The sequence below is a fragment of the Galeopterus variegatus genome, unplaced genomic scaffold, assembly GCF_000696425.1.
Source record: "Galeopterus variegatus unplaced genomic scaffold, G_variegatus-3.0.2 Scaffold693, whole genome shotgun sequence".
NCBI lineage: Eukaryota > Metazoa > Chordata > Mammalia > Dermoptera > Cynocephalidae > Galeopterus > Galeopterus variegatus.
Genome location: NW_007726804.1, coordinates 280,888 through 306,025, shown reverse-complemented (window position 1 = coordinate 306,025; position 25,138 = coordinate 280,888). Strand labels below are relative to the sequence as shown.

Genomic DNA, 25,138 nt, shown 5'->3' with positions numbered 1-25,138 from the left:
GTACGGGGGCGACACGGAGGGTTGCCGTCCGTTGCCAGACACGGAAAAAAAAAAAAAAAAAAAAAAAAAAAAAATTATCCATATATGCATTTTTATAGAAAGGAGGTCTGTAGCTTCCACTAGACTATTAATATTCCTTAACAAGAAATGCCGTTCTCTAAAATCCTTGAAAGAAAACTAGTAACACATAGTTTGACATACACTTAAAAATTACATTTCTGAAGATGGAGCCACTCTCTCTAGCATTGCTGTGTTTAATGCCCTTCCTGAAACTCCGCTCCGCTAATCTGACCGTGCACTTAGGTGGGGATTGGTGCCTCTCCAGCACCCTGGCTGCAACAACAAACCTCCTTCCCCCCAATACAAGCTGCTAACTTGAGAGCTTCGAGGGACGTCATGTTTTTGGAGAAACCATCTTAGGAAACTAGAGTTTTCCTAAATCAAATTGACAGAAGTAGGATCTAGAGTCACGTTTGTGCTTCTGTTTCTTCAGGTTTGGGCTTTAAGCACTCAGTTAAAACAAATCTACTTCAATGATTTTGAAAAACAGGTAACAGAGAAAGAAAGTAGAAAGAGGGTAACAAACGATGTCTTCCCTTTTGGAAGAAAGGAAAGGGCGAGAGTATGGAGTTAAGTATAAAGTACAATAATATGAAATAGGAGTAAGAAGATTATAAGATGTGTGTCTTAGCCACAGAGTGAGGGGAGATCATTTTGAGGGGAGATTATTTGGAGTATGGTTAGCATGTACGGGAGTTATTCAGAAGACTTGAGATAATGCATATGAACATACTTTGAAAAGTATTAAGGCTTATGCAAATAGAAAGGACCAAAAGGCTAATAATGTGGAAAGGAATATGAAAAGGGAAGACTATAAATACAAACTCTCAGTCTTAGTCCATTTGTGCTGCTATAACAAAATACCATAGACTGGATAGCCTATAAATAACAGGAATTTATCTCTCACACTTCTGGAGGCTGGGAAGTCCAAGATCAAGGTGCCTGCAGATTTGGGGTCTGGTGAGGGCCCCTTATAGGTGGAGGTTTCTTGCAGTGTCCTCACATGGTGAAGAGTGGCTTGTTCTCTGCAGTTTCTTCTATGAAGTCACTAATTCCAGAGGCCCCACCTCTTATAGTATCGCCTTGGGGGTTAGAATTGCAACATAAGAATTCGGGGGGCAACATAAAAACTCAGACCATAACACTCATAAATAACATATTTGAGGTAAAGGTGAATTATTGATCAATCTTATGAGGTCTTCTTAGAAACCTTGTAACAAGTCCTTGTAAACTGACAAAAATAATTGCAGATATTCATGATATCTGCAATTCATGAGAAAGCCAAAAGGATCTTTAAGCGTCATATAGGTCTATCCCTTCATTTTACAGCTGAGGAAACAGAGGCTCTCAGCAGTTTCATGATTCTGGGTCACATGGTTAATTCATAATGCCACCCAAACTTCTAACTCCTAATTCAGCATGACTTTATTTATTTCTGTTATATTCTGCTATTTACATTGATTGAATGGAAGGTTTTCAAAGGTGATTGTCTTTGTCTTATCATTTCTCTAGAAAATGTTTTTCCTAGACAGAACATTTTTTCAAAGCCATGACAGGGAGTAAGATACACATTGCATTAATTCTTTCTTCTCCCACACAGTTAATTGTTCTATGTTCTTTTGCCTTATGAATACTTGGCTCCTATAACCAGCATATCGCTTTCCCTCTTACTGGTGATGGTTTGTTTTGTCTCTTCCTCCAGATTCAAGCTCCTTGAGGGCATGAGAAGGTGGTTTTCCTCTTAGTATCTCCTAGCCAAATATGGCCCTTGTCACTTAGTGGGCTCTGAGTGAATGTGTGTTAATTTAAATGTCTTTTATACTGTGAATTAAAATTACATGTCTAAGTCTATCATTATTTCTAGTCTTTAAAACACTTTGTTATTATGGCACACTTCCAGTGAGATGTAAACAAACAGTTTGAGAAAGGGCAAATAAGGGGTTTAGGCAAATTAGGGTAGATTAGGAAACAATAAAAAAGAAAAAAAGGTTCAGCAGAAGTTAAATGAAACAGCAGGGAACCAAATGATACTTTACAGATAGAATATTGTGGGTTGTTAGAGCTTAATAGGCAAATGTTTTCATTTTAAGGGCTATAAAATAATTTTTAACTGCAGTCCCCTCCCTTAAAAGAAAGAAAAGCTCTTTGAAAGGAAAAAAAAAAAAAAGAAAAATTGAGAAAGTACTATTGATATTTGCTCTCAAGTTCTTTTTTTCTTTTTAAATCTGCTTCAAAGCAGTCTTTTCACACTCAGTCTTCTTCCCATTTGTAGAAATGATATTTTTAAATCTGCTTCAAAGCAGTCTTTTCACACTCAGTCTTCTTCCCATTTGTAGAAATGATATTGACCCTTTGAAGATATTTTCTTGTCCAGACTATCATAGTTCGTAAAATTAAAAGTCAAGTTGACGGTCTGTTTCAGCCTTCAGCCAGATCTTCCTTGACCATGGTTCTCAAGGGAAGTGTGGGAGGTGATTTTACTGACATTTTGCAATAATCATATACTCTAATTTCATTCTCTAGAGATTTTGTTTCAAGCAAGAATGTGTTTGGACTTCAAAGAATTAAATGCATATGACTTACAAATTCACAAAGCAATCAGAAAAGGGGACTAGGGAAAGGAAAACAGTGCGGGGTAACTCATTTCTACAATGTGTAAATGTACATCAGAAAGAAAAGGAGAAAGAATTCTTAACCAAGCTGGCACATGACCTTAAAGAAATTTTCTGTCTCTAGTGCGGGGTAACTCATTTCTACAATGTGTAAATGTACATCAGAGAGAAAAGGAGAAAGAATTCTTAACCAAGCTGGCACATGACCTTAAAGAAATTTTCTGTCTCTTTAGTTTATTTCAATAGGATTTTTTACCTTTTACCTTTGAGAAAATACCTAATTCTTGCATCTAATAGCAAATGTGGCAAATACTTGGTGAATTAATTGGAATCTGAACTAGAATGCAGTGGAGAAAAAGACCCCACTTTATTGTCTGGAGGATTCTTCTCTCCTGTTGCCATTATTAATTATAGACACCACTTGAGAAGAATACATGGAGCAACAGCTCTGGGTATAGCATTTGACCTGGGATTGTGAGAGACAGAAAAATGAAAGTTTCCTGTCCTCAGGGAGTTTAGAAGCTGCTTAGAGGACAGAATCTATGTGCTTGGCACAATAAACCAGGTAGATTAAGACATTTTGAGCGACTTCAAGTTCAGTGCTGTTTAGAGGGGTTTGGCAGGGTTGGTGCAGTTATGAGGACAGGACGAATGAATAATAGGAAAATGAAACAGAGTTTAATTTGTTTCTTTGTGTGTGTATTTGTTTGTTTGATTATTTATTTATTTTGACATGGTCCTTAAAGTTGAGAATGGTAATGGCATGATTCACTCTTAGGGATGAAACAAAATTGATAAGATTGTATGAAAAGCAAGAAACTAAACTAAAAGTCTAATAATGATCATTGAGAAGAAAGTAACAAAAATAATTAGATAATTAAGACTACAGAAGGCTTTGAAAGCCTAGCAAAGAAGTTCTGATTTGATAAGGCAGAAAATAAGAATGTACCAAAGCTTTTGAGTGTCAGAAAGGCATCACTGATGAGGCGTTTCAGGGAGCTGGATCTGGTAGCCACATGCAAGAGGGAGGAGTTGGGAGGATCTGGAGACAGGGAGCCCATTCAAGGCCAATCAGTATATTAAGAGGCTAGAGCTAAGGTAACTGCACATAGAAAAGCACATCAAAAATAAATCCACAGAACAAACTTACCACGTATAAGCAATGAAGGAGGAGTCAAGGATTTCAGTAAAGGTTGGAAGCCCGGTGACCAGAGGAAACTTCTCAGGCTGAGTGGGTGGGGAAGGAGTTCTGACAGTGGGGCACCGCTTTTTCTTCTTCCAGACATATTTTCTAAACAACTAGGAGGGTTGGGAGAGAAATAATGCCCTCATATAGTTATTTTTTAAACTAGAAAAAGGTATTCATTTTTCATCATTATTTTAATAGACTTTTGGTAGCTTTAATACAACAATGTTATAGGCTCTGTTTTATTTATCATAACATTTACAGGTTATGTTAGCCTATTAATATCAGTTAAGATGAATAAACATAGAGGAAATATTTTATGGAATGTGGAAAAATGTAAGTTATTTTTGTATCTTTCTAAGTGAAAAAGCCTGATTAAACTGAAATTGTATTGTATTTCCATTATGGGACTATCAGAGTGTCTTGCCCATAGTAAGTCCTCCATACATGCTCACTGAACATGTGAATATAAACAAACCAAGTACTAGGGCATAAGGTGAACTAGACATGAGGCGAAATGGAACATTCATGGTGTGTGACATTGTTGTTGGAGATCAGTTAGAAGTTCATTTGTCCCTGTTTATAAGATTTTGAGTAAGACAGGATTGCCTCTGTACATTTGGCAGGAAGAAGGAAGACAAAATGCCCCAGCACCAACCCATAAATACTGTGCAGCCCTTTTGGAGGTATGACAGGAGAGATGCAGATGCAGAGTTGGAACAAATGAAAATTGATTCTCCCGTATTCCATTTGGCCTTACCCTCTTACATTCTAATTTTGTGAATATAAAGAGATGCTTCTCAACAATTCATGGTGTAGCTGCAAAAAGCAGACATGGCTCTGCATATTTCCAACCCTTGCAAGCAACCTCTGCAAATGGGAGGTCAGTTTTCTTCACTCTGGAAATAGAGTTTTAGAGTATTCAGGGCCATAATCTGTTGCCTCTTGAGGACAGATGTGAAGATCCGGGTAAAGAGATGAAAAATGTATGGGAAAGTTACAAAAACATTGGCCATATAGAAGATACAGTTTGCATGTTACTTATTTTACTTCATTAAACGTATTTTTCTGTCCTTTCTATGTCCTTAATAATGTCAGTGTTAAAAAACTCAAAAAGGAATTTTGCATTTGGCTCAAATTTTTTTAACACATTAAAGATGTTTTATTTATGGTTTATAGAAGTGAAGTAAACAGAGAAATGTTACTTTTAAAATTTGTTTTCTTTACCATCAACCTCCTATCCATCCTCCCAAACACACTTTTTATTTTCTTAAGATGACCATATTTCTGGCTTTTTGTTTATTTTGCACTTTTTTGTATTTTTGAATTCTGGCCATCATTTGTGAATGAATTGTCCACACATTAAAGTTCATTATTCCCTACTATTTGCTATTATCATGTATTTTAGAATAGACATATTTGCTCTCTTGCAGAATTATTTTGTTTGTTTCATAAGATGTTATGGCAATGTCATTTCAGGATACATGTCACCTTTTGCATTAGCAATGATCATGAGATACTTCATTGGGTCAGTCATGACCAAATTTAATGGGTACGTGGAGAAGAGTATCAGTTTGCCACATGTTTAAGACCTTTTAATCATCTGTGCCAAATCCTAAAATACATATGCATTATTTTTTTTATCAAACTTGGAAAGATTATGAGAAATACAATGTGATAGTATTGCCATAAAACTTAAGAGTTTAATAGGGAACTGTTTATATCCTTCAGGATTTTTCATCATTGTTGATGTAATTTTGTTGCTTCTATAGTGCTCATGATATCTACAATGAAAAAGTAGTCATCTGGGCTCATAGCTAGACAGGATTATTAGCCAAATCTTTACTCAACAAAAATGATTGCTGTCATTGTGTATCACAAAGAGGATAATAGGTGTATTTTATATGTTAAAATAAAATGGGTTCTGCTTTCTGAACCTCATTCATAGTCCCTGTCTCATATTATTCACATTCCCTCTGACACCTCTTTACTCTCCTCTGTCCTTCCTCCTTTCCCAACTCTTCTCCCCAATTACTGTCATAATCCTGTTAGTCTCCAATCCCTGTGAGGATGATAAGCCCTAGTCTCAATTCCACTGATTTTAGTGGTAATTTGACTTTTACCCCAACTGTTTTTCAGACATCTACACCCAAGTCTATTCTATGACACCTGCCACTGGCTCACTCTCTTCTACATTATTCATTTTTCCTTCGCCACCGTTATCATACCAACATTCTCTGTATCTCCCACTTACACAGTCCTCCCACGATGCTGCATCTGCCTCCATATATTGCCCCATTTCTCTGGTCCCTTTCACAGCAAAACTCTCAGACACCTGTCATCACTTGACATCCCATTTCCTTCATCTTTCTTCTCCCTCATATCCATTTTCAGGAAGAGTTTGACTTCACCACTCCAGAGAAGCAGTTCTACTTGAGGACTCTAAGGACCTATTAGTCTTTGGCAAATCTAACAGTCAATTCCTAATTCATATCTAACCAGAGGAGTTTGACTTCACCACTCCAGAGAAGCAGTTCTAGTTGAGGATTCTAAGGACCTATTAGTCTTTGGCAAATCTAACAGTCAATTCCTAATTCATATCTAACCAGACCAGCCAGCAGCTTTTAAAAAGATGACCTCTCTTTTCTTTTTGAAATGTTTCCTTCACCCTTCTCTCTTGATTTTTTCCAACCTTGTTCCTGCTCTGTCTTCTTTACTGATCCTTCCTTGGTGAATTCCCTATAGGGCATTTTTTTTAAAAAGTAATAGAACTGACTAAAAGTTGGCCTGCTTTGTTATTATTTTTACCATGTGCTAGCAATCCTAAGTATTGTCAGTGGAAAACACTACTCCCTTCTGGAGTGGACCATTCATAGTGCCCCCAGCTTTGGTGTGCCCTGTGTAGGAAGGTGTCCCAGGTTCAACAGTGGACCCACATTCTCTAGGTGATCTTATTCAGTCTCATCTCATGGACTTGAAATCCCGTGTATGTGTTGACCTCTCTTCCCCTCCTTTCTCTCTGTCTGTCTCTCTCAGTCTTTCTTGCTCAGCCTCTTGGTCTCTCTCACTGCACACACAGACACGCACATATACACATAAACGCATACCCTCATACCCTTGCCTACTTTACACCTTTACTTGCATATATAAATAGAATATCTCAAACTAAACATGTTCAAAACTACTGATTTCAAACCCTCTCTTCCCTCCCAGCTTGTTCCATCTGCATTTTTCTTTATCTCAGTAAATAGCATTTTCCTTCTTTTTATTTTTTGGGCCCAAAACATTGAAATTATCTTTGATTCTTCTTATTCTCTCATTTTCCTCATCCAACCAATTGGCAAGTCCTGTCTTCTCCTCCTCTGAAATGCATACCAGTTCTTCTACTGCCTCTTTGGTGCACACCACATCATCTCTCACAATATCACCAGTGACCTTATTTTACCTGACTTCTCTGAGTAACTTTATTCTTGTGCCTCGCATTTCTGGAAGAGTTTGTTTCTTTTGGCCACTGTTCTGCCAATTACTCCAGAGTCTTGGGCCTACCTCTTTGTTTTTTGTCAGTATCTTTTACCACCCTTCAGTATCCTGCAGTGTCACTTACTTCTTGATTTTTGTTTCTTAGAGTTCTGGCCTCAGCACTCATCTTCTGTACTTTCTGCATTCTTCTTGAGGAGTGTCACTCACAAGTCAGTTAATACTGCTTCCAAATATCTCCAACTCAGACTTCTCGTCCAAGACCTAGTTCCATAAAAAATGTTTACTAAATATCTCTACTCAAATTCACGTCCAAAGTTGAGCTCACCATCTTGTCTCTCACCCCAGTCTTGGATTTTTAATATTTCCTGTATTGCTAATGGGATCACTGTTCTTCCTTTCTCCATGATTTTTTTCTAGGCAATAATAGATTGAAGTGTGACAGATGCTCCACTGTTTTCTTTTCTTTTCTTTTTTTTCTTTGTTTTTGTTTTATTTAACAGCAAAATTCTTCTTCCTCTGTTTTATCCTCTGCACAGCATCCCAAATATGAAAATATGATCATGACACCTGTCTTCGTCCATTTTGTGCTGCTACTATACCAGAATATCTGAGATTGAGTAATTACAATGAACAGAAATTTATTGGCTTGTGGTTCTGGAGGCTGAAAAGTCCAAGATTGAAGTGCTGGCATATGAAGAGGGGCTTCTTGCTCCACCATGGGATGGCAGAAGGGCAAAGAGAGGGAGAGAGAAAGCGAGAGAACAAGAGAGGAAACCTCATATCCCAATCACCTCTTAAAGGTCGCACCTTTCAACTCTGTTGCACTGGGGATTAAGTTTCTAATACGTGAACTTTGGGGGACATATTCAAACTGCAGCAGAAGCCCTGCTTAAAACTTTCACTTTGCCAAGATCCAGGGGCCCTTTGTCAATATGTGCATTCAGGCAAAGGAAAAAATAAATTGGCTATGTCTCAGAAACAATTTTTTCTACTGCTAACAGTCCAAAGAAAGCAATGTGCCAAATCTCATGAATCTGTTTGCTCATTAATGAGTGATTTATTAAATAAATATTTCATGGATATGCATAAGTATTGTCTTTAAAACTCATAGCAGTTTCCAACAGTACATTTTTCACTCTTGGCTCCAATTTAGCCCTTCTAATTTTCCTTTTCTGGGGCTATGCATACTTTCGCTAACTTGCCCTCTCCAGATTTATTTTACTTTGTATCCATCATTGCCTAGGTCAATTCTCATGAGTGTGATTTGGAGTATATAACATCAACCTTTTCTAATATGGTGAGATGTAGACAATTCCAAACAGTGAAAAGCCAAGGATTATTTACATATAATTTAGAAACTTTTTTTCATTTTAGGTTAATGATAAACTTATTTCAATGAATTTAATGTTGACAAAAGGAATTGATCTAGTCATCTGAAGATTTTTCTTTTAAGGCAATATATAAGTCACAAAATGAAAATGAAAATGCAATGAGAAGCAATAATTATACCTATATAGAGAGAGCTGTAAAGAATAGTTTATTATAAGTAGTAGCGATACATTTCATGTCAGTATATTTAAACATTAAATATTTAGAAAGTGTTGTACAAAGATTATATTTATTTGTTTTGTATGATCACTTGGGGGTGGTGATAACAACAATTTACATTTCATCTTTACAGTGACTAAGTGTGGTAGCAAGAGAGAAAGTAATTTTATTCCCATTTTACAGATAAGAAAATTGGCTCTAACATGTTAATAAATCAGTTTAAATTTACACAGATTGAAGCCAAGGTTCCTTATTGAATTCCTTATTTCATATATTTCCCATTTAGGGCCGGCCCAGTGGCGCACTGAAGAGTGCGCCGCTTAGGAGTGCGGCGGCGCTCCCGCCGAGGGTTCGGATCCCGTGTAGAGACCAGTTCCCGCTCACTGGCTGAGCGCGGTGCGGACGCGACACCGAGGGTTGCGATTCCGTTACCGGTCAGTAAAAAAGATAAAAAGGAAAAAAAAAATAAAAATAAAAATAAATTTCCCATTTAACATTGCCTTTATGAAAGCTCTAAAATATTGTCTTTGGTTCATTATAAATTGCTTTGGAGAAAAAAATAAATGTTTTGTGCTTTAATGGTGTGTTCAGTAAGGCGTGTGGTTTAAGTGACTGCAGTATAAAGAATAATCTAGAAAATTACTTAAATCAAATATTTGAATATAGATTGAGATTTTTAGAAGTTTGCATCCTGTCACATTTGCAGACCTGTATTTTCTGAGATTGTAACTTCTCATCAAGTTTTTCTCTTACTAGAGGGTAGATGGTGGGGGTTCGAGTGGGGGAGGAGAGAGGCCCTCTCTTACAAGAGAAAACCTGGGGCTGGCTTGTGTATCACTACTAGTTCTTCAGAGTTCATCTTCTGTCACTGTAACTTTTGTAAGTGGCCAAGCCAGTGCCACTGAACAGTCTTTGCGGCTTAACACATACCTTTTATTACAGCATGTGTAAAATTTGCTTAGAGATTTAACAAAATCTTTCAAACTGCATTGCTGAGAAAATCAGTGTTTAGTCTTCTTAGCACTCGCTGTTTCCAAAATATCTACACAAGTAATAGTGATATTTTAAAGGCCTAAAATGGTAATATAACTAATAGACAGAGAGTATATTACATATAAATGTAATCTGTAAAAGATAATATCAAATTGATGTAGTTTTTCATTGCATAAGTTGTGTTCAACAGAACAGATCAAAGCCAGAGAAGAATCATGCTTAAGTACACTTACTGCTTATTCAATACTGTACACCTTATTCACTAACTTTACTCCTTATTACCACCCTGAAATCTTGGTATTTTTGTTTCCATTTTCACATATAAGATGCTGAATTTCAGGGAGGTTAAAGTAACTTGATCAGTGTCAGATAGCTAGAAATTGGTGGAGCTGAGATTCAAGCCCAAGTGTGTTTCTTAAGTCTGTGGTTTTTTTCCTCAATACAAATATAGCCATAGGAGTAGTCAATACTCTCCTAATGAAATACTTCTTTGAACAACACAGTCTTGTAAGGGCCAGGTAGCTATAGCAGAAGTAGGCAATTTTATATCACTGATGTCTCACCTTTTATCTTTGCTTGCTCAAACTTTTCAATAAAAGAGAGTGAATCTCAGATAGTTTCTAAAAAATTGACCATTATTATTTTAACACAGGGTTTTTTCCCTCTGGTTCTCCACAGCAAAAGTGAATGATAGTTTCATGGATAATGGTTCCAAAGAACTATGCCCAAGTAACTTACTGAATATGATTAAAGTAAAATCTTAGGCATCATGAAATTACAGATTACAGAAAACATCTTTAAAAGGCTGTAAAACTGATTCAACTCTATAGTTGTAGTCATTTAAAAACAGCATATGTAGACTGAGAGAGAGTCACCTATCATTGCAGAAGTCTTTGAGAAGAAAATGTAAGAGAAGTGTAGAAGCTTCCAAGAACCAAATAACATGACTGAGCCAAAGAATGCAACTTCCCTGAGGGTAAATGGTGCCCTTGTAAGGAAACTTTAAAAAATTTAAAGGAAATAGTGATAAACAAGTACAACCAGGTAACCATTTATTTTCTTTTCTATTAAAAAACATAATAATTTCAAAAGGCTTCCAAACTAGCATGCAGCTATTCAGAAAACTTGGAAACTATGGAGTTGAAAGCAGTGGCTTTCATGGATTGAAATCTAGCTACAACACAGCATGGATAAACCTTGAGGACGTTAAGCTAACTGAAATAAGCCAGTCACGAAAAGACAAATATTGCATGATTCCACTCATCTGAGGTATCTAAAGTAGTCAAATTCATAGCATCAGAGTAGAATGGTGGTTGTCCGGGACTGGGGGGAAGGGAAAATGTGGAGTTACCAATCATTGGACATAAAGATTCAGTTAAGCAATATAAGTAAATTCTAGAGGTCTGCCTGAACAACATTATGCCTGTAGTCAATAATACTGTATTGTACATACAAAAATTCATTGACAGGGTAGATCCTATGTTAAGTGTTCTTGTCACAATAAAATAAAATAAAAACTAGCTATGAAATAGGTAGCAAAGTTGAAATAACTGGCCAGTGCTCAGCCTAAACAAAGGCTGTTACCAGGTAGGACAGAGTTGGGCCAGAGGTGTTTCCTATATTTATGAGTAACATAGCAAAGCCAGCACATTATGCTGAGGAATGAAAATTGTTCTAGACAACATAAGGAGAGATCGTGATGAATCTCATAAAGAATTAAATCTGGGTAACTGGGCAGCTGGTTGACAAAATATTATGGGAACAAAATATTATGCTCAAATTATGATCCTAGAAGTTCAACCTTTTAATTTCAAAACAATCAAATGAAACTGAATCTTACATTGAGCAATGTATTAGGAATTAGTAAATTTTTTAAAAAGTTTCAGTAAGAGCACTTTAAAATAAAGACACTAAGAAGATGTATGAGTAATTTATTGTAACTAATTGATATCAGGACCTTATTAAATTCTTTTGAGGCCTCATTACACTGAGGTCATATATGATTCAAGAAGCAGAAAGAAGTGATCACACATTCCTGCCGTATAAGGCCCCAGGAGATACTACTTCCTTACTACATAAAAATAACTTCTGGGTAAAACCAGACAGGGCAGGGCAAAGGAGCTTTACTTTTCCAGAAAATAAAAAATTACAAATCCAGCCCTATTCAGATAATTGACACTGGAGCATCCAATGCACTTCAATCTATTACTGCCTGGAAGAAATAATTTGAGAAAGCACTGCAGGTCAACAAAGATGTTGTTGCCTGGTTACTCAAAACCATTTGGTAGCATGCTGAGTTGCTCAGCTTTTTAGAAGAGCACTCTTTGTATCCACATAGGAAAAGGATGCGAAACCACTTGAAACCATTTTTAATTGTAAACTTGCTTCATCTGCACACTGACTCCCCTTTTGCAATGCCCAAGCAAGTTCACAGGTCTTTATTAAAATGTAAACTACCAAGACAGAAATAAATATCAAATCTGATGTATTCTTCTAAATATTCATCTTGTTATGATGAATTTGCTTTGAAGGGGTTTAAGCTGGTTTCTTAGGAAGAAAAAAAAAAAATTCCATTTTCAAGCTTCCTGGCCCAGAATTCCTGGGGGGCTGCATGTAGGCAGCACTGTTCAGGGAGAAGAGCAGAGGTTTGTAGTGAGAACAGTCCAAACTCTACTTCTGCTTCTCTGTGCCTCTGGAAAAAATTAAACTGTCTGAACCTTGATATGTCATCTCTTCCATAAAAGCAATTCTTTTTTTCTGTTACAGATTACTGTGAGGATTGAGTAGGGAAATGCACATCACATGCCTAGCTAGCACTTAATAGATTTCCAGCAAATGGTAATTTTTACTATTTTGAAATTAAAGAGCAGCAAATACCTTTTCTTGTATTCACAGTCTCTAACGTATCATTTTACATGAGTCACGTCGCTTCAGTAGAGGTGGGCAGGTCTCCAAAAGATTTCATGGGAAGGCAGGAGTGGCTAGCAGGGTTGTAGAGTGAAGGGTGTTTCAAATTTGTGGGTTCTATTTTACTATTTAGTCTCATTCTTCAATTAAAAAAAAGAAGTGGACTTATCTTAATGGATACAAGTAAAATGGGATTCAAAATGTTACCAAGTATTACAGAAAATGTGTTTCTTTCTCTTTATTATTTTAGACCAGTTGGCTTAATATTTACTCTGTTTGGTGGTATATATTTTGTTTTATGTGCTAAATATTTTACTAAAAATATTGATATAGTTTATTGTTTAATGCATTAGCAAATTAGTGAAAGGGGATGAGATGTGGATGTTTTCTGGACAAATACTATCTTAGTATTATACTTGGCACCCATTATTTTAAAATTTCCAGTTGTCACTGAACTTTTGCTGAATGTTTCCCAAATTTTGCTGATAAGAATATTAAAAGCACATGGCTGTTGCAGTCATCAATTGCAGATTACATTTATTCCCAAATCTTAAACTTAGAATCCTCTGCATATATATCTAAACTGTCAAAAAAAATTAAAATTTCAGATCTTTCTCTGACCATGAGATTTGTATTGATTATAGTTTTCAAAAATTGTTATTCCAGTTAGTTGGGGGCAGGGCAGGAGATCTGCCAGATAGGAACTTCATGATTTTTGAACGAAGATTAAATGCCTGAGAGTTACCAGTTTATATACTAGAATAAATGTTATTCATATAATGGAAGGGAAAGGTAAAAAGAAGTAATGAGATGGATAGGCTTATAAGTAATGAGAGAAAGAGTTATGATAACATTCATTCTCACAGTTAAGAAGAATAGAAACCCTAAACATTTAGGCACTAAGCTTTGTCTTTGTAGATGTAACTGTGGGTGAGGCTAAGCATATGGGTGATTAGCAAAATTCAGGCTCAAATATTCTCATTACAAAGAAAGGGTAAATTTTTGTGATGATCGGTTTGCTAATTACCCTGATTTGATCATTACACATTGTATGTATTAAAATATAACTGCAGCCCATAAATATGTACAATCAATACATTTCAATTAAAAATAAATTCAAGAAGAACAAAAGCAAAACAACAACAACAACAACAAAAAACCATTAGAAATAATTCCGAATCAAAAGGAAAACGTTTAGGATTTTTAAAACGTGGTTCAACATGGTTCATTGTGGTTAAGAGAACTATCCCTGAGTTAAAACTGTGTGGGCTCAAGTTATAGCTCCAAAACTTGCTAGGGGTGTCACAATGCGTAGAAAGGGCATCAATCAGTACCTGGCACAGAGCAAATATTCTGTGAAGTGTTGTTGGTGATGGTGATTGTGATGATCAATATACTATTCCACAGAAAATGCTGCTGATCACTCCCACATTGTGTTAATAAATATAGAGTAATTTGGTACCATTTTCAAATGTGTAATCATCACCAATTGACAAGATAGAGTAGAATACTGGATAAACTAAGTAAATGGTATTATTTTTTAAATAATATTACACAAGAAAGGTCAGGTGCTACAGAAAACAAATTAGTAATCTAGTTAAATGACCAGCAAAAGAGACAGATTGTGTTAACAGCAGATTTGTTATTACAGAGCAATTATTTAAGTGAAATACTGCAATATGCTATGTATCATTACTAGGTTTTAAACCTTTCATTGTATACAGGCAGAAAAGTATAGATTAATCAGTTCCTTTGATAAGTAAAAGTCTCCTTTATTAAAATATTTATACCATTTGTATAAAGGGAGCAACACCTTTGAGCATCTAGAAAGAATTCTGTGGCCTACAGAACTACAGTCCTTTATGACATTATTTGCACAAGTAGCTCTCATTGGAACAGTCCCCAAGTGTGGCACATGATCTAATTTATAAGATTAAGTAATAATTTCTGATTTTGACACTTTGTACATTTTCTTAAATCACTATCAAAAGAAATGATTTCAATGTGTCATCAAATATTATTTAGTTGCATTTTATATTCAAGGAGTGTAAATGTTTTATAAAATATCAGAATTTTCACAGGATCGGTAAAAATTGCTTTCTTCTCTTTTCTTTTTTCTTTCTTTTTTTTTTTTTTTTAAATCCTTCTACTTGGTTTCTGGCCCTAAGAGTAGGAAAACCTTTATGGGCTCCCACATAGAGTGGTATTACAACTGGATACATCTTAAATTTCACAGACTTTTATACCAGACAGAAAAGAGTTTCATTCCAGGCTCTGTCAGTTTCTAACTTTGTGACCTGGGGTAAATTACCATAACCTCTTTAAGCCCCAGTCAACTGATTTGTAAAATAAGGATTAATGATTGCCTCATGATTTTATCATGAGGATTACATGATTGTTTTTATGCAAATAAAAAGTACTTGGCAGAGATATAAACTCAATCATTTATCATTGTTTTAATTGTCATTAATATTTAAGGAGTAGCAGTCATTTGGTCAAATTCACTTAAGTACTACTACTATCTATTTTGAACAAGTCCATATGATACATTAAAGTGTGTGTGTGTGTGTGTGTGTGTGTGTGTGTGTGTGTGAATGGAGTTGTAAGGATTCTTTGATAATTTTTTTTTTCTGTCATTTGGTCAAATTCACTTAAGTACTACTACTATCTATTTTGAACAAGTCCATATGATACATTAAAGTGTGTGTGTGTGTGTGTGTGTGTGTGCGTGTGTGTGTGTGTGTGTGTGTGAATGGAGTTGTAAGGATTCTTTGATAATTTTTTTTTTCTTTAAAAGAGGGAAAGAGTTAGTTTTATGCACACACACATTTATATATGTAATGGGGATTATTATATGTGTTTGGTATAATTGACAGAGCTTTGAATTTAGAGTCCTGAGGCTCTAGGAAGCTTTTATAAAATTCTGATCTTGAGACTCATCTGTTTCAGGATATAGGGTGTAGATTAGTATTTTGAATAAAAGTGTCTTAGGTGACTTTGGTATGTCTTACTCTGTACTTGAAAATCTATGAAGATGAAAAACTGCTCTTGAGGAACTCACAATTTATTCAGGAAATATGCATGGATCATGTAAAAAATTATCACAATACATTATAAGTGCTGAAACATATAAGCCAATTGCTACAGGAGCACAGAGAAGCTACACTTGTTTTTTCTGCTGAGGGAAGAATGGGAGGTTTAAAGGAGAAGAACAAAAAAGGCATTTAAAGTCAAAGCAACAACACTGATGGAAGCATAAAGACATGAGATGTGGCCAAGAGGAAGAAGGTGGGCTTCTTAAGTGACATATTGCATGTACATCAAGGCCATGATCTATTTGGAAGTTGCTCCTGGATTTATAAGCAAGGACTGAGGATAAATTCTTTCTTTCAAGGCTAATTTAAGATACAATTACAATAAAACATAATGGTTTATTTTGTTTGCAGCAGGGAGGGGAGTGTTTATTCTGATCGTATTGTTTTTAAATAGATTACCACTAAAGGCCAAAGGTTTTGTACGCAGCAGGAAAAACAATTAGTAAATGCAATAATATTGCCTGATGTTCACTTCTATTTTCAAGGTTAATTATTTGTTTAATTAAAGCCTTCCAAATCAAACAGATGTGATTGCCTAGAAATATTAGATAAACATGATTCTCTTTGGCAGTATCAGAATCGTGTGACAACTTTTTTAACTTCTCAATAATATCTGGACTTTTCTGACTTTGGAGACTATATCACGTTGTACCTTTATTTGTATTAAGTATTCTTTCTTACATTTATTGATTATGTATATTATTATATCTTCATTTTACAAATGAGGAAACTGAGGCCTAGAGAGGTTAGGTAATTTACCCAAGGTCCCATACATAGGAAGGGGTGGAGCCGTGATTTGTACTCAGAATTCTGAATTCTTAAACAATAACTCTTGAGATGTTATGAGGGCTTAGATTGGAAAGAAGAGGAATTTGAGGAAGGTGCATTGTTGTAAATGTTATTGAAATTGTCAGGAAAGAGAAGATGACAGAGAAAATAGAGAAAGACACATGACAAGAAATACTGTAAATCAGAATCAACAACATTTGATGACTCGGGGTGGAGAAAGAAGGAAGTGTTGAAGGCGATTTCTGAGGTCTAGTTGTTTTTTAATAGATTTCCCTACAACAGGGAACAAAAAAGAAGAATACAGTCAGGTGAAAGTAAGGATTTGTGTCTGGGGTTGCGTTTAGCAAATCAGGACACTGTTGTGCTCTGGAGCACAAATAAAAAGGAGAATAAAGATATGGATTTACTGATGACTTAGATTTATTCTTCAGGTTTCCACAAGTGCCTAATGTTGACTTTGGTCTCTTGGATCAGCTATATAGTGAGTTTTTTGTTTCTTGTGAGAGAAGTAAAAGTATTCTTATAATTTATGTTATGTGCCATTGTCACTATAATATATAATTCTGTAATGCAGGCTTGACCAAATAGCCAAAAGGTAAAAATTATTTCCATATTTTATCTATGCTGTTGTATTTGTTCTTTGCTGCTGTCAACAAGAATTAAATCTCAACCTATCACTCCCTGGACTCATTTTGTCAACCACTGCTCACTAACATATAAGGTGTGCTAGAGACTTACCAAGCTCCACATGATACTTATCTCTTGGGTTCTTGTGATATTGGCTATGCTATCAGAGCTGGATATGGCATGCTGATTACCTTTCACTCTGATGTCCTCTGCAGAAACTGCCTCTTTGGGAGCCAGGGCCTGTGATGATGATCTTACAGAGCAGCAGTTGAGAGGAACATCAGGTAATTGTTTCTATTTCTTCCCAAAATCTTGCCTTGTCCTAAATGAGTTGCATTTTTTACTCTCATAATTTGTGTAATAAAATGTCCTCCGGAACTGCACTAATTAGATCTGAACAGATCCCTTATACAAATAAGTGAAGAGCAAAATAAAGATTTGGAAGCATATGTAAAGTGACTTTATTTTTAGGGCAGTTTTAGGTTCACAGCAAAATTGAGAGGAATGTGCAGATTTCCCATATTTCCCCTGCCCCCACATGTGCAGAGGCTCCCTAGTTATCACCATCTCCCACCAAGTGGTAGGTATGTTTGTCACAACTGATGAACCTTCAGTGGTACATCATTATCATTCAAAGAGCATAGTTTACATTAGGGTTCACTCTTGGTGTTGTAGATTTTATGGGTTTAGACAAAAGTATAATGACATGTATCTCTTATAATATCAGACAGACTAGTTCCACTGCCCTAAAAATCTTCTGTACTCTGCCTATTCATCCCTTCCTCCTGCCTGACTCCTGGAAACCACTGATCCTTTATTGTCTCCATGGTTTTGACTTTTCCAGAATGTCATGTAGTTGGAATCATATAATATGTAGCCTTTTCTGATTGCCTTCATTCACTTAGTAATATGGATTTAAGTTTCACCATTCTTTTCATGGCTTGATAGCTCACTTTTTAGTGCTGAATAATATTCCGTTGTCTGAATGTACCAGTTTATCCATTCACCTACTGAAGGACATCTTGGTTGCTTCCAAGTTTTGGCGATTATGAGTAAAGCTACTAGAAGCATCTGTGTCCAGGTTTTTGTGTGGACGTAAATTTTCAACTCCTTTGGGTAAATACCAAGGAGTGGGATTGCTGGGTCCTATGGTAAGAGTGTGCTTAGTTCTGTAAGAAACCGCCAAGCTGTCTTCCACAGTGGCTGTATCATTTTGCATTCCCACCAGCAATGAATGAGAGTTCCTGTTGCTCACATCCTCACCAGCATTTGGTGTTGTCAGTGGTGTGGAGTTTGGCCATTCTAATAGACGTGTAGTAGTATCTCATTGTTTGATATGAATTTTCCAGATGACATGTGATGTAAAGTATCTTTTCATATGCTTAATTAACCATCTGTATATCTTCATTGCTGAAGTGTCTGTTAAGGTCTTGGGCCCATTTTTTAATCAGATTATTTGTTTTCTTATTATGGAGTTTTAAGAGTTCCTTGTATAGTTTGGATGACAGTCCTTTATCAGTCTGTTTTTGGCAAATATTTTCTCCCGGTCTGTGGCTTGTCTTATGATTCTCTTGATAGTGTCTTTCACAGATGAAAAATTTTTAATTTTATTGAATCCAGTTTATCAACTCTTTCTTTTATGGATTATGCCTTTGCCATGGTATCTAAAAAGTCTTTGCCAAATGCAAGGTTATGTAGATTTCTTCCTATATTGTCTTCTAGGAGTTTTATGATTTTGCCTTTTGCATTTAGGTCTGTGATCTGTTTTGAATAATTTCTTCCTGAAAGAACATAGGACCTGTGTCTAGATTCATTATTTTGCATGTAGATATTTGTAGCTTCTTAAAGAACAAGTAACTTCTGCTTGATAATTTCTCATATCTATGTTCATACACTATGAAATTTCAGAGATGATTAGTTTTATACAAGCTATATATCAATAAGCCAGATATTATTTTTTTCAAGTCAAACAACCTGATTGGTGGAGTTATTTTTGATTATTAGTTATTTCACTGCATTTTGTATAGTCATGTCAACACATTCACTAGTTCCTGTGCTTTATATGAGTTTGTATATATGTTTAAAAAATGGCAGTTATACCTTTTTAGCTCCATTGTATTCAGATAATTTAAGAGAAAATTCACCCATGTTGCTATAACACATCTCATTTATTTCTGCTATTTAAGTTTGATCTTAGTTTCCAGATTTATACAATTGGAATAATAATGTGCTATATAGAACAAAAAAAATTATTATAAAGTCTTTTGCATTCATGATAGTATATTGAAATACTTTTTAAAACAATTTTGCAAGTGAAAACATACCTCCAATATAAAGTCAGTATGTCTCCCTTCAAAAATTTCAGCTTCAAAGTTAAGTTTACCTTCACCTATGCATGTCTCAAATTTTTTATTTCATCTGTTATTTTCCCCTAGCAAACTAGAGAGCATATTTAAGATAAAATAGAATAAATCTAGTCTCCCTCCCTCACATCAAGCAAATCAAAAGATTTCATAAATGATTTGATTGGGAATAATATGGCAAAAATCAAGACTTATGAAAAAATATCAAGCTAAAAAGAGACCACTCCCTGTCAATACATTTCTTTATTGTTTTGTAAACAAAGATATTTTTCACCTCGGTCTCTCTGAAAAGTTTTAGATTTAGATATTCCCACGCCTTCTGGATATTTTCATCTAGATATTCGACAGGGAAATTAAATACAAGAAATTCTAAATTGAACTCCCTTTTCTGCAAGAACATTTCTTCTCAGTTGATGACATCATGCCGTAGGCCTAGTTAACCAAATAATAAAACTATTATAAAACTGATCATCAATCAGTTTTACTCAAAATATTAGTGAGTACCTTTGTGTGCCAGGAATGCTGGGCATATGATACTAATAAGACAAATGAGATCCCTCACTTTAGACAATTTGTACTATTTCTAAACAATTATACAAAGTATTTTCAGATTTCAATAAATGTGATCAAGGAAGTAAGAGAAGTGATATGCTAGAGCAGAGGTTCTCGGAGTATGGTCCTCTTACAAGCAGCATTAGCACAACCTAGAAACTTGTAAGAATGCAAATTCTTGGGCTCCACCCCAGGCCTACTGAATCGGAAACGCTGGGGGCGGGATCCACCTGTGTGACAGGTGATGTGTTATTTTAGAAATGGTGGTCAGAGAAGTTCTCTGAGGAAATAACAGGTGAACTGGCTCTTGAATAATGAGAAGGAGCCAATTATTCAAAGGGTCTGGAGAAATGTGTTCCTGACAGAGGTGGGGAAAAGTTAGGTTTTCCTGGAAGGTAGAATCTAGAAAGAAGGCTAACATGGAGAAAGATTATTGAGTGAGGAAGATAGCAGCGTAAAATGCAGTCAGAAAAGTAGACAAGGCTTCATTCTTTCAGCCCTAGTGAGGAGCCGATATGTCGTTCTAAGTGAAGTAGTTAGCTATGACAGGGTTCAAGTAGGAGAATGGTTTGGTTTTATCTAGTTGTGCAGAATTAATTTTAGGAAAGCAAGAGTAAGGCTTACCTAGTTATGAGACCATTTCAGAAATACAGGTAAAAGGTTAAGTGTTCTGGCAGTGGAAATGTAAAGAAGCAGATGGATTGAGTATAGATTAAGTATTTTGGAAGAAGAAATAGGAGGACTTGCTGATAGATAGGATGCATATGAGGGGGAGAGGAATCAGGGGTGACTCTTGCTGGTGGTGGATGGTGGCAAAATTAACTGAAATGGTGAAGATGGGGAAAATGGAGTGAGATGTGTTGAAGGAGGATCAAGAGCTCTGATTTGGGCTGATTAAGTTTGATATACTGTTTGGGCATCCAAGTGGAGATATAAAATTTAAAGCCATGGGTCTGGATGAGATCATCTAGGGAGATAATGTAGATAGTGAGAAGGGCTTAATACCAATACTGGAGACACTCTAATGCTTAGGTGTTGTTTAATGGAGGAGGTTCTAACAAAGAGGAATACGAAGAAACTTTCAGAGAGGTAGGATGAAAATTGCATTGGACTAGCACAGTCATCTGATGCAATGAATTCCAAGAGAGCTATATTTTTTCAAGAAGAGAATAATACCATCTGTTGAGCAAAGGAAGTTAACTAAGATGAAAGAGAGAAGAGCCCATTGGATTTCACAGCATGAAAGTCATTGGTGACTTGGAGATGAACAAACTAGAGAGGTTTGAATAATGAATATGATTTAGTAGAGAAAAATGCAAAAAATAAATAAATAAATAAAATAACCAAACAAACAAACAAAAAAACACTCCAGACTACCATGACCTTTTAAATTTTTCTGAAGGGGAATAGAGGAATGGGGTGGAGTCTGGACTTTTCCTTTTCTTCCTCCAATGTTGCTTCCTAAACTCAATTTACTGTTCCACCTAACATGTATTGCCTACCAACTATGTTCCAGGCACTGTTCCAGGTGCTTGTGGCACAAAGATAAATAAGATAATCACTGTTTTCAGAAAATGTTTACCTAGTACGGCAAGTATTCAATACACAAATAACTCCCACATCCAAGGTAAGCGTTATTTCATGTCAGTGCACAGAAAAGAGAAAAAAAAAAAACTTATCCAGGAACACTAATCCTAGTTCAAGGGTCAGAGAAGACTTTCTAAAGAAGGAAATGATTAATGGTAATAATACCACTACAGCTATATTAGTCCATTTCTGTTACTTACAACAAAATACCTGAAACTGGGTAATTTATAAAGAAATAGAATTTATTTCTTAGTTTTGGAGGCTGGGAAGTCCACAGTCCAGAGGACACATCTGGTGAGGGCCTTGTTCTTGGTGGTGACTCTTCACAACAACACAGGGTATCACATGGCAAGAGACAGCATGAGCAAGAGAGCTGACCTCCTCACTTGCTCTTCTTTTAAAGTCATCAGAACCACGCCCAGTACCAACCATTAAACCATCGAGTTATTACTCCATGAGTGGATCAACCCATTCACGAGGATACAGTTCTCAAATCTAATCACCTCCTTAAGGCCGCACCATTCAATTACCATGAGAAGATTTCCCACTCTCAACACTGTTACAGTGGGTATTAAGTTCCAATACATGAACCTTTGGAGACACATTCAACCCATTGCAACAAACATCACTCTTTAATACTTATTTTGTGCCATGCTCTGTGCTGACTGATTTTTATACATTATCTCAACAAACTTATGAAGCAGTATTATTAATTCCATTTTTACAGATGTTGAAACTCATATTTTTCAAGCTGAGCTTGAAGGCAAAGTGGAAGTTATATGAGGGAACTTCAAAATGTTTGTGGGAAAAGTGGAATTAAAAGATAAAAATAGGGCCAAGCCCATGGCGCACTCGGGAGAGTGCGGTGCTGGGAGTGCAGTGGCACTCCCACCGCGGGTTCGGATCCTATATAGGGATGATCAGTGCGCTCACAGAGCTCACTGGCTGAGCCCGGTGCAGCCAGTCTCAAGAAGGACAAAAAAAAGAGATAAAAATAAAAAATATAAACTTTATTTCTCAATATATGCTCTATCAAGTTCAAGACACTTTTGTAAGCATTGACATCAGACATTTAGTCTATCCCTAAAGAAATGAGGGTCCTGGGAATTGAACTATGTCAGTGCAGTCGTTTTTACATTATTAACTGAGGAAAAATGGGTGCCCTTTAAAGATTTTTTTAAGATTAGGAAGCAAGAGAAAGTCAGAAGGAGCCAAATCAGGACCATAAGGTGGTTGCCTAATGGTTTCCCATTAAAACTGTTTAATAAGAGGAATGAGCAGGAGCATTGTTGTGGTAGAGAAGGACTCTCTGGTGAGGCTTTACTGTGCATTTTTCTGCTAAAGCCTTGTCTAACTTTCTCCATGTACTCTCATAATAAGCAGATGTTATCACTCTCTGGCCCTCCAGAAAGTCAACAGCAAAATGCTTTAAGCATCTCCAAAAAGTTGTTCTTGACCAGTCAGCTTTTGCCTTGACTGGACCACTTTCGCCTTTTGGTAGCCATGGCTTTGAGCAAGCTTTGTCTTCAGGATTGTACTAGTAAAGCCGTGTTTCATCTCCTCTTACAATTCTTCAAAAAATGCTGTAGGATCTTGATCCCACTTGTTGAAAATTTCTGTTGAAAGCTCTGCTGTGCTCTGCAGCTGATCTGGGTGCAACAGTTTTGACACCCATCGTGCAGAAAGTTTGCTCAACTTTAGCTATTGTCCCTGATTTTAATTGTTGTTTCTCTTCAATCAGGGCACAAACAAAATAAGTATTTTCCTTGAAAATTAATGTGGATGACTTGCAGCTGCAGGCTTCCTTTTTGACATTGTCTTGTCCCTTCTTAAAATTTGTTCATTTGTAAACTGGTAATTTCTTTGGAGTATTGTCCCCATAAATTTTTCATACAGTGTCAATGATTTCACCATTCTTTTACCCAAGAGTCACCATAAATTTGATGTCTGTTTTTGCTTCAATTTTAACAGAATTCATGTTGTTCTGGTAGGGACTCTTTTCAAACTGATGTCTTATCCTTTTTGGTACCTCAAACTAGATCCTGTGTGAACATTTTAATATGAGTTTGTTTTGGTGCCAAAAAAAAAAAAAATTATAATACCCATTTTCCATGAACTTTCTGAAGACCCTTTATACAGTGTAGATAAGTTGTTCTATATAACATAAGGAGAAGTAATGGTATAAATAGGAAGAGAGAGGGTATTACAAACAGTTGGGTGTTTCTTGAACAGTGGTTACAAAATGTTACCTGGACCAGGAACATCAGCATCACCTGGGAACTAGAAATGCAAATTCTGAGGCTTCACTCTAGACCTACAAAATGAGAAATTCTAGGGGTGAGGCCCAGCAATCTGAGTTTTAACAAGGTGATTTTGATGCCCTAAAGTTGGAGAAGGCTGTTCTCCAGCCTTAAGTTCTAACCAGAAAGTGAAGAAAGCTGAGACCAGAGGGGTAGATAATGACAAGGTATCTTGGAAGTATTCTTGTTATGTACAGAAGGTTGAACTTTTTCTTTGTAAGTAATGGGAGTCACTGAAAGATTGTAAGTAGGGAAGTCGGATTTAAGTAGATTATATGGAAAATAGATTAGAGTGGGAAGGGACTGGATAAGGAGACCATGGAGGAGTCAAGGAAAGAATTCTCACAAGCGAAGTGTCTTGAATAAAGATGCTCAACTTAAGACACTAAAGCTGTTTAAGTTACGATCCTCTGCTTCCTCTTTACATGATCACTCCATGGCCGTACACAGTATGCAGTGCTTTCTTAGAAGATTCAGAAGAGAGGATTTCCAAACCCAATTATACATGAAAACAATGGGAAACAAGCACAGTTGTCTGGTACTTAGATCAGAGAGATATCACTGAAGTAGATTTGCTTAAAAGTTGTATATTATCATTTTGTAAGGTAAATTAATAGTGGTTTTCCAATTACCTTTTATTATCCAAATGAAAATACTCTAAGCCCATCACTCAAAGTCTTTTCTTTTAAACAAAGTTGATGTGCATGTGTAGAGTAACTTATAAGAATGCCATTTTCAGCATGTTAATAATGCTGGGGGAAGTTAATTGTACCATACTTCTGTAATATAAAACTACAATATTTTGTCTTCTTTCTGTTATTTTGAAACATTTAAAAATGAAATGTTATTATTTGTCTGAAAATGGGAAGTTCTAATAGACCCTAATGCACATTTTAAGCTTAAGAAAAATTCAACATACACATACACATTGTATTTATGTATTCCGTGAGGCAAACAAATAAATAAAAATGCATATGCTGCTGGGCCGGCCCAGTGGCGCACTGGATAGTGCGCCGCTTGGGAAGCGCGGCGGCGCTCC

The 25,138-nt window shown here is 36.1% G+C and overlaps 1 protein-coding gene across 1 annotated transcript in view; it reads left to right on the top strand.

The window, feature by feature from the left end:
* Positions 1-25,138, top strand: part of ZFHX4 (zinc finger homeobox 4) — a 184,359-nt gene that overhangs the window by 129,134 nt on the left and 30,087 nt on the right. The window contains exon 5 of the mRNA XM_008571505.1: positions 17,513-17,581. Coding sequence (XP_008569727.1) covers positions 17,513-17,581 — 69 coding nt within the window. The remainder of the gene's footprint in view (positions 1-17,512; positions 17,582-25,138) is intronic.